The sequence below is a fragment of the Genypterus blacodes genome, unplaced genomic scaffold (assembly GCF_046128005.1).
Source record: "Genypterus blacodes isolate CSIRO-AG114 ecotype Tasmania unplaced genomic scaffold, CSIRO-AGI_Gbla_v1 ptg000058l_1, whole genome shotgun sequence".
Lineage (NCBI taxonomy): Eukaryota > Metazoa > Chordata > Actinopteri > Ophidiiformes > Ophidiidae > Genypterus > Genypterus blacodes.
In genome coordinates, this window is record NW_027466870.1 from 3818928 (window position 1) to 3829638 (window position 10711).

At 45.4% G+C, this 10711-nt stretch overlaps 1 protein-coding gene across 1 annotated transcript; it reads left to right on the forward strand.

The window, feature by feature from the left end:
- Positions 1-571: 571 nt before the first annotated feature.
- Positions 572-8621, forward strand: lpar3 (lysophosphatidic acid receptor 3). The gene is made up of 3 exons (XM_076153409.1): positions 572-872; positions 1397-2149; positions 4638-8621. Exons 2-3 carry the CDS (start codon positions 1411-1413, stop codon positions 4964-4966), a joined length of 1068 nt encoding a protein of 355 aa, XP_076009524.1. The 5' UTR covers positions 572-872; positions 1397-1410; the 3' UTR covers positions 4967-8621.
- The last annotated feature ends 2090 nt before the right edge of the window (positions 8622-10711 follow it).

Genomic DNA, 10711 nt, shown 5'->3' on the forward strand with positions numbered 1-10711 from the left:
ACCAGCGTGTGTGTGAGTAAGTCAGTCATGTTGTTATTTTTATGGTGATTACTAAAGTCACAGAAACAAAATATGTCATTGTTGTGCTTTTTTTGTGTTGGTCCTAAAATTGCGGATTGGGCATTAGATATCATTTGTTTATCTAATTTAATTATAATTTTAACATACATACTTTGTTCAATTTACATTATTTTTTACTTACATTCCTTTTCCCCCATAAGCTTCATTTCCACCTCAATGTGTACAAATAAAACGGTCAATTTAGAAACATGTTTAAGAGTCAATACTCAAACAGATGAAATGTAATATTAAAAGGTTTGAGCTCCACAAACAATTCATGTGGTTCATACAGTTTAATGTAAAGTTCCCTGTAGAAGATAGAGAAGTTCGGAGGCAATCAACGTAGAACTGAGTTAACAATGTAAGATCTCATTAAGAGTCCCGGGTGGAAGCTTTGATTTCACTTCACTAACCCGGGTGAAGGAATCTGGATCAAAACCAGATTCTGGTTTTGAATTGAGAATCATGGATTGAGAATCATGGCCAGGTATCGTGTCTGTCTCGCGAGCCGCGGGGCCCCGTGCGGTCACATGGAGGAATTCAAAGCAGCATACGCACACACGCACACACTCACACTCACACACGCCCTCTGCGTCACACTGCGAGCTGAAAGCCTCAAAGCAAAGACACACAAGTTTTCTTCCTCCACTTTGTCCTCTCCGTCCCGCTGTCCCCTCCCTGCCTCGCTCCGCTCCGCTCCGCGCCGCGCCGCGCCGCTCCGCTCGGGCACCATGTTGCCGTGGATCTGCCCGTGGATCAGCCCGTACGTTTAGCCCGCAGACACACGCACTCGGACCCGGAGGTGGACTCAGGTGAGCTTACCTGGCGAACCCGGAGCCCTTTATGGGCTTTTCTATTGTTTTCCTGCTCCGTGTTTATTACCGCAGCATACCTGCGCTGCTAGTCACACTGAGGAAATCTGTCTGCCTGCACTTCTGTTGTCAGGAAGCCAAAGTACAAACTGCTGCTTGAGGAGAGTTTTTGTCAAATGTAAACAATGAGTAAATATAGTTTTTTGCGTTGTAACTTTTCTTAAATCTGAGTTTAGTGAACCTGCAGTGATTTCTTGCCTTTCTCCTCTTCCCTCCTCCTTTAAACCTATCTTGGCATGATCACTGAAAGAGTAAAGTGTTCCTTAATCCCTCCCTGCCCGGTGCTTATTCGGCCTTGGAGAAAGTTGGCACGGCACTCAAACATTTCAGTGCGGACTCTTATCATCTCATACTTCGCATGCCAGCGGTGTGATTTTCCTATGAAGTGCAGGTCAGAGAGTGATAGATCTTCATCTGTGCTTTTTTGTGTGATTGAACTCCTTTCCTTCTCTCATATTCGGCAGACGCTGCGCTCAAAATGGCCCATCAGAACCAGTGTCACTACGGCGAGCTCATGGGCTTCTTCTACAACAACAGCAATGTCAAAGATGGACTGAAGGAGACGCAGCTCATCATGGTCCAGGTGGTGGGATCTCTCTTCTGCTGCTTCATCCTGCTCTCCAACGCCTTGGTCATTGCCGCCATCATCACCAACAAGAGGTTCCATTACCCTTTCTACTATCTCCTCGCCAACCTGGCCGCCTCGGACTTCCTGGCAGGAATAGCCTACGTGTACCTCATGTTTAACACGGGCGCCGCCTCGTACAAGCTGACGGTGAAGAATTACTTCATCCGCCAAGGCCTCCTGGACACCAGCCTCTCGGCCTCGCTGGCCAACCTGCTGGTGATCGCTCTGGAGCGCTACATCTCCGTCTTGAACTGGAAGGTCCACAGCAACCTGACGAAGAGGAGGGTGACCCTGCTGATCGTGCTGGTGTGGGGGATCTCCATCTTCATGGGCGCCGTGCCGAGCCTGGGGTGGAACTGCATCTGCGATCTGGACCATTGCTCCCAGCTGGCTCCTATCTTCAGCAGGAGCTACCTGATCTTCTGGTCGGTGTCGAACCTTGTAGTGTTCCTGGTTATGGTGGCCATCTACCTGAGGATCTACATCTACGTCAAGAGGAAGACGGCGGTGCTCAGTCCCCACACCAGTGGCTCTATTAACCGTAAAAGGACACCCATCAAGCTCATCAAGACAGTCATGGCTGTGCTTGGTAGGTGTCCCTCTCTGCTCATAAATGCTGTTTGTGATGAATCGGCACTGAGTCAGGACGCTTCCCTCACGGGGGAGCTGTGTGTGATTATGCTTTTACGGCTGTATGTTCTTCGTCAGGGTTTTAAGGCGGTTGCAAAGTCTGAGCGAGTCATTGCTGAGCACGCTGGATCCTTATCTCTGCTTCCCAGATACCAAAACCTCCGGCGAGTTAACGCACAGAGCACAACGTGTCTCTCTGCACGTCTGAAACTTCTGTTACTTTCTTTCTTGCGTTTGGCTTTATCCCGTGATCGCCCGGTCGCCTCAACTCTCACACAATGTTTCCCTCAATACGAAAGAAGGAAAAGGCTGATGTTTCCTCCTTTGCGTGTATTTCTGTCTTAAAATGAGGTCATCTGATATCCTGTGCTTGGTCTCTTTGTTTACGTGCATCTGCAGCTGTAACAGGATATATTACATTTGAGCCGCTGCACTAAAGTCCTACCCCTCCCAGTCTTTCCTTTAAGAATGGAACAATGGTGCTGCAACATCACGCTCAGAAGAGACTCCAACGGTCACTCTCAGGTGGTGGCAGCACAAAATGATCCATTGATTGTTCTGTCAACCCTTCTGGAATTCCGGGTACATTCTGTCCAAGCTTTCATCCCGGCTTTCCCAGATTTTTATTTGCACACAATCTTTTAGAATTCAGTGGCCGGACTTACTGTATGTACGCGTAGGAGTTGTGTGTGTGTGTGTGTGTGTGTCTCTGTGTGTGTAGTAGTGCCCTCCGGGACTGCTGTGTAATTATGTCTTTGTGCAGGCTGCGTGGTGTGTGTGTGTGCGTCTCTGGCCTTCAATGAGCAGCCCAGCAGAACTCCTCCCTGCCCATCCACAGAACCAGAACCTATACTTGAGGACTTTGTCAATTGCTTTCAGATGCAGCAGCAGCAGAACGGTGCAACGGTTTCCAACTCCGGGGTCACGTTCAGATCCCCCCGGCTGAGACTTTTGAGGAAAGTTGAGTCACGTTGTAGTCGTAGTTGTAGTTGTAGTGATTCTGTTGTTTTTGGAGCAGGAGGAACTCAAACTGCGTGACGCTCTGTTACAACAGGAGGTACGGCACTGTAAACCCAGCTGGGGAGGAGGGAGAGAGAGGGAGAGAGGGAGAGAGAGAGAGAGAGAGAGAGAGAGAGAGAGAGAGAGAGAGAGAGAGAGAGAGAGAGAGAGAGAGAGAGAGAGAGAGAGAGAGAGAGAGAGAGAGAGAGAGAGAGAGAGAGAGAGAGAGAGAGAGAGAGAGAGAGAGAGAGAGAGAGAGAGAGAGAGACTCATCATGTGGACGTGTTGGTTAAACAGCAGAATCAACATTATCTCTCTCCGCAGGTTAGCGAGCAGGACAAACCAGTTGGAGGACGCCTAAGCTGCACGTGCTGCTACCATCAGTTTAAAATGAAGAGATGTACAGACGAACACACACACACACACACACACACACACACACAGGTCACTGTGGGTAGCACTCCACGTATATGAAGATCATCTGCTGCCTGCTTGTTTAAGCTTCATGCCACACTGCTGACGGACTGGTGTAATGACTGACGGACTGAATGACGGACTGACTGACGGACTGACTGACTGACTGACTGACTGACTGGTGTACATTTTGGTTTAGTTCTTAAACTGCGACCGCAGTGCGTTTCTTGAAAGAGCCTTTTTCCCAAAAGAACGCTGCTGGGAAAAGCAACATGTGTGAGAAACATGCACACTTCCAATCCCCTGGTGTTTGACTCTTTTTTATCTTTGTCAGATTACAGAGGGAGAAAGTTCACTGTTTAATGAGGGAATAAATCAAAAGCCGCCAGTGGAACTCCATTTAAGAGGCTTTTCATATAAAAATCTGGTGAACATTTTGACTTCGGTGCTAAACACAAGATGCAAGCTCGGCCCTGCTGTTGGATCCTTTCAGTGTGTGTGTGTGTGTGTGTGTGTGTGTGTGTGTGTGTGTGTGTGTGTCTTTCTTTCACCCTGTATAGCACCGTGGTTGTTTTCGTCCTGCACTTTTATTGATGCTGGCGGGGTGGACAAGTTGCTGCACGTCGCTTCCTCCTTGTTCCAGAAATCCTTTGAGAAGCTCTATTTTATGCCCCAACATGTTTTAAAATACATCTTTAATTGGCTCTCTCAGTGCCCTTGTGATGCCGCTGTACTTCACACCAAACACACACTGTTTTGTGTGTGAATTGGCATCATCTTCCTCACCTGTGCGAGCTTGTTTGTGTCAGTTACGGAGTAAGACCTGGCTCATTTCCACAATGCTTCCTTTGTCCTTTTCAGCCTTGTAGGAGGTATGTTCTCTCATGAGTGACCTAAACCCTTACCCTTTTATTTGTTGTGTCTGACCGAGAGCCAGTTGGAAGCCAATCTGACTCTAAAATTTTGATTTCGCAAGATTCACAGTTTTATGAAGATGCTGTATAACTGTGTGTGTGTGTGTGTGTTTTCCGCAGGGGCCTTTGTGATCTGTTGGACCCCCGGCCTGGTGGTTTTGCTGCTGGACGGCGTTCACTGCGAGCGGTGTCACGTCACCGTCTTCAAACGCTGGCTGCTGCTCCTGGCCGTGCTCAACTCCGTCATGAACCCCTGCATCTACTCCTACAAGGACGAGGAGATGTGGGCCACCTTGAAGAATCTCCTGCGCTGCATAGGCAACGGCACCCGGCGACAGCGGTCCAGCAAGGCCAACGCCAGGCCGCTCAGCTCGGTTCACGACACGGGCAACAGCCAGCCTACCTCAGAGGAGACAAAGAACGACGAGCAGGGCATTCTCAAGAACTGAACGCGGAGAGGCAGAAAGGATGAACTTCCCAGAACTTCCGCCTGGACGTAAATGATGAATATGAGGATGGACAGAGGAGCAGCCCAGCACCTCCACCCTCCATGGTTCATCTCAGTGGGTCGATGCCTTCAGACACTGTTGGAGAACCGCTCCGCTCCGGTGCGGCGTCAGGTTAGGGTTAGTCCTCCTGACCAAATGGAGACGAGAGACATTTGTTGCACTAAACTTCTTAAAATGGTTGCCAAGGTGTGCTTTTCAGGCTTTCTCCCCCTGGATCTCAGAGTTTTTAAACATGGAACTCCCACTTATATTTAATGAGAGCCTCCTGTTGCTGTTTTGATTTTTGTTTTTTTCTTCCTCATCAGCTCCGTGTGGCTTATTTTAACTTGGACTAGAACACTGCTCCAACAGCTGAGGAGAGGATCTGTCTGATATGAAGTACACACAGTACAGTTCTATGTTTACATCATCAAGGTCAACAAGAGTACAGATTCTGCAAATGGTGGCTTGACTGGCTTGTGTTAACATAACCTCTCAACGTCTCATTAAATTCTCCTGCAGGTGTGCGACCTGTGTGTGATTGTGGAGGAGACAGTACTGTAATGGATTCACTCTTTAGGAACTTGTTTTATAGTCAGGTACTATCAAACTGGTTTATGCATGGGGAGGGTTTTGGTATTTTTTACGATTATTTACCATTTGTACACGAAAGAAAATCGCAAATGTCACTGTAAACTGCTGCACTGTGTATTTCTGCTTGTACTTACTAATGAGACAGTAAGATTTTAGTTGAACGACTGCATGTTCGTCATATTTCAGTTTCTTCCTGTAGTGTACTTGGCCCGTTTGCCGCTGACCTATTAATGGCAACAAAACAATAGAGGAAAAACAGTCGCAGTGCAGAGTGATTACCTGAGCAGCATGATCTGTAGCAGTCAGGTTATGTCATCTTAAGCTAAAGACACTGTAGGATATAAAGTCACCCATATATTCTACATTTTTGCCCTTAAAAACTCAAATAATGGAGAAAAACTTCCTCTGGATGACTAAATTGTTACTTGAATTTGAATTAATCAATGTGAACAAGTTGCTAAAATGCAGCCTGTACGCAACTCAAATTGATTTATGACCGGGGGTGAAAACTCGTAAAGGAAGAACGCACAAGTCCTTCACCAAACCAGTGAGTTATTCCAACTACTGAATGCTGGAAACTCTCTGACTGTAAAATTCCTCCAATGATGAACTTTCAGTCGTTTAGGTCGACAGACTTTTTCCCCCCTCTGGCTATCAAACCAGCAGCCTCAGTCAGGTTGTGACTTGGTTGAGCTGAGAGACCACACACGGGTTGATTTGGAAAACGGTTTTGTGTCAGGAGGCTAGACAACAAACATCACCAAACGTCTCCTCCTCCTCCTCCTTCTTCTTCTTCTTCTCCCCGAGGCGCGTTTACTCACCGGCTCCAACTCATGCAATGGCTGTGACGAAACAGCTGTTCACCTGAGAGTGGAAGTTGTTAAATGTTGCGACACACTGGATTCACACACACATGCACACGGCAGGAACACAAGCCCCCTTAGTTGCCCAGGAACCTAAATGGTTGAGTTGAATAACACTCGCTGTATCCTGCTCGTCCATATTTCTGCTGCATCAACTGCTCCTTCTGTAAAGATGGTTACGTCACCTTTTGTTTTCATTTGGGGAGTGGAGCAAGTGTATGTGTGTGTGTGTGTGTGTGTGTGTATGTATGTGTGTGTGTGAGCACTGAGTCTGAACTGCTCCACCGCGTTTCTTTATTGAACATAATGGTCATCTCGTGTCTGGTAACTCCACTGATGAGACTGTGTGTTGCATAAATAGCAGGCAGCTGTTCAAAGTGCTAAGTTATGTGGTAATGCTATGATCTTTGGTGTCCATTTAAGGGAGTTTGGCCGAATGTGACAGTTCATGTCGCCTCAAATAAGTTGTTTTTCAAATATTTTATATAGAATTTGTCATTGTCAACATTTCATGGCCTTGACTACATTTGCTGGCGTGGCAAACCTCCTCTGCGTGGCATTTGGTGGAAGCTAAACTGGAACCATAATGTCACTTGCCTATCCTGTTTGACTGAAAGCTACTCGTCTAAACTACACATACAGTGCAGGTTGCTTAAAGTCGTACAGGCTTTGATAAAGGTGCACTACAAATGCAGGCCAGAGGTAAAAACAAAAGGGTTATGTGATACTGTACTTCCGTTACACACTTACTGACTTAGACTGCAGTCCAAAGCTGATGAAGTGCTGTTGCTCTAGATTGCATATTCTGAAGAAGAGGCACTTCAGTGTGATTTACTCGGCTATGGCCAATTAATGAGTGACCTTTAGTTTCTATAGAGACAATCACATTATTGCAAAAAGGATAATTGACACTCAAAGGGATTATGAGAACCTCTTAGCTGGTGGAGCCCATTACGCCATGACTTCTTATTTTTTAAGCTCTTCATCTTTTTGAAGTATATTGCTGTTATATCCATAATATGTAGTCTACTATATAGCTCCACTGAGCCATACACGCCTGTTATAGCCTCAAACTTCCCCTCTAATTAAGTCTTGAGATTCTGAAGACCCACTTGGAAGTAGGAGTCTATTGTTTATGTTGTTCCACTCTCTGCAACCGCAAAGAACCACAGCTGTTTTTATTCCACATGGCGCTGTAGTGTAATCTGCTTTCAACATCACTAATCATATTATAAAATCCAGGCCGGCAGTCAAACGATACACATCCGTCAACATTTAGTGTGTCCAAGTAGAACCGTGGTTCCTTTGACTGAAGAGAACAAAAAGACAAACACTCAAGTTTCACTTTGAGGTTTGATTTGATTGAAGTTTGTTGGTGTGGTTTGCATTACAAACACACTGTAAGGGAGTGTGTGTCCTTCGCCAAGGACCTGCCGTGACTGGAGCCTCGCCGTTTTGGTTTAACATTCCTCAAAAACACGAGCTGTAAAAGTGTGTGTGGTGTGGGAGAACCTTTGCTACAGCTGTGCTGTAATTATGCATTCTGGAAAAGCCAATTAAATATCACAGATGGTCAGAAATGTGGGTTGTTGTTGATTACAGTGCAGGAAAGCAGTCGGATTCAGAAATTAGATGTGTTGAACAGTATGCACACGTGATGGACACATTTATGGATGATTTCATTTGTCAGCAACAGCAGGAACCACAACAGCAACATGTATATACAGTATATATTAGAACCTTATTGATTGTAAATATTGATCATGTGTAGCAGCGGCTCTCAAACTGTGGTGTGTATATCAGATGTACACACACCACTGGACAGAAAATGTAAATATCTGTAAATTCTGTTACCATGGGTTTGATTATTGCTCCTTTCAATGAAGAATTTGATATTTATTGTTAAAAACACTCAAACATTTTGGTAATTGATACTTGGTTGAAGACATTTGAGACCCACTGATGTACAGATCGACAGGTTTAAGAAAGTCACATGATCAGGATGAGAAGACCTGGTTCACTGTTTAGGGACCTGATTTTATAAGTGATCACAGATTTGAGGCGCTGACACAGTATCAATGTTACACGCTTGGGGCTGCTGTATTGGATTGCATCAGATTGTGCCTATGTACCTAATAAACTGACATCTTTAAACTTTACTCATGACATTGGGTGGATGTTTACAATGGAATGCCTAACGGTTATTGAGCACAGTTAGTTGGTTGTGCAGTTGTTGAGCTGTTTGTGTTCTGTAACCAAAAGGTTGCAGGTCTGACCTCTAAATCCAGAACGCCTCATTTAATATCAACTCATTCAAACGGTGACTTCGCTTTTGGTTCAGGCTGAACTGAGGGCGGTCACCTATTGATGCTGCAGAGGGCAGTCAAGGTGACCTGAAGCACCCTATAAAAGAGAACTCGTGATTGGAGAGCCTCCTCTGCTGATTGGACAATTAAGAGGACGAGGACCGGGCACTTAAAGAAATGACAGGTGACTCACAAAAACATCATTATGCATCAGGCTGTTGTTGTGACACAATCACGTTCAAACGTATCCTAACAGGAGGGCTATCTGTGTTTAAAGGTGATGCACACACACATACACGCATGCACACTCAGACACAACACACACACACACACACACACACACACACTTGAGTCATTGACTCAGTCGGTCAGTTTGGAGCTGGTCAGGTCACAGCAACAGTCCTCATGGCTCCACAGACAGCAGCAGCCCTCGTTCTCTGTTTCCTGCTGGTAAGTTTCAGTCTCTGCTTATCTGAACATTTACTACTTTAATGCTAGAACAGAATTTATCCCAGAGATGTTTGTTGACCAACAATTTTAATTAATATTAATGCAATGCAATAGGATGTGAGGTACTTTATGGGGGAAAGATTGAAACATCGCCTCATGAGAATAACACACAAGGAGAGAATGCCAACAAATGCACAAATCCAGTTATATAATATTGACATGTTCCCTTTTTTGCTAAGGAAACCCAGCTTGCTTTTGTTGTCTTGTCAGAAACACTTGTTGCTGCTGGCATGTGGTCATGGGTTTGTGATTTTTTCATTGTATTGCTCAGTTAGCTTCCTATAGGACACATGAGTGTAAGATATAATGCTTTTTACTGCCTGGATGATAATTGTGCATTATTCTACGCTGTCAAGTCTTCATCATAGTGGATTTGGTTGTGTTGATAACGTTGAGTTTACTTTGTCACTGTTGCGTTAATATCCTCAGCATGGCTGTTCAGAGCACAGTTATGTATTTGATCTGTTTACCCCCGGTCATGACTCACTGATAACACATTATAGACACACACAATAGTCTTCACTTTCCTTGTTTGTGTGTACACATAATAAAACACTTTAAATGAAAATAGCACGCTGTCTTGGCTGCAGGGAGCTCATTGCTGGCACGATCTGGATAACACAGAGTACGACTGCTGGCCGATTGATAGTCCAAATGATTACAACATGATCAGCTGTGGCGGTAAGTGCTTTTCCTTTTATGATGTCTGTTTGTGGGCTGTTGTGGCTTGTTTTGGTGGATTTGCTTCATTGGTGAGTCTGAGCACAGACAAGTCATGTTAACTTGTATGGCTCAGTATCACATACATTGTCTGAAGAGTCTTTACAGTCCCTCACAGCAGCTGTTCCTGATCCAGCCCAAGAGCTGTAAGATGGAAGGAACACATGCGGAAAAAGCCTTAGCATTTAAGGAAAAAAGCTGAGGAGACGCAATTTGTTGATGCAAAGAGCGAGCTGCCTGCCTCAGGTGTGCAGTAGCAGCCAGATATAAGGAGTCAGGCAGAAACAAACAGCTGTGACAGGAATTAATATCCATCAATCGCATGGACTCGAGTCCCATGTTGTAATTAGGACTCGAATTGTCACTGTTTAGATGTAATTTGTTAAAATTGACGAAACCAATTACTCAAAGTCCAGTTTAGAACTTTACATAGTCTTTTCTAGCGAGACTGCCAACTTGCAACCTCTGACTCTGGTGCTTTGACTAGAGGCTTGATTAGTAAACAACCTGTTCAATTGCTGTTAAATTGAGTCTTGATTGAAGGGCTGTTGGGCCTTGGTGGAGGGCTGCGCTCTCATGAGTGTGTGCACGTGTGTGTGTGTGTGCCCGCAGGTCTGGAAATGGCCTGGGTGCAGCGCCCTCCAGAAAAAGTCACAAATGGGGAAGAGTTCAATGTCTCCTACACTGTGATGGCGTCAGATTCTTTTTATGAG

What these genes read in the sequence shown, in the direction of transcription:
- lpar3 (XM_076153409.1), top strand. Translation starts at nt 1,411, where the DNA reads ATGGCCCATCAGAACCAGTGTCACTACGGCGAGCTCATGGGCTTCTTC. An exon ending in GACAGTCATGGCTGTGCTTG is followed by an intron (nt 2,150 to 4,637) that starts GTAGGTGTCCCT and finishes TGTTTTCCGCAG; the next exon opens with GGGCCTTTGTGATCTGTTGG.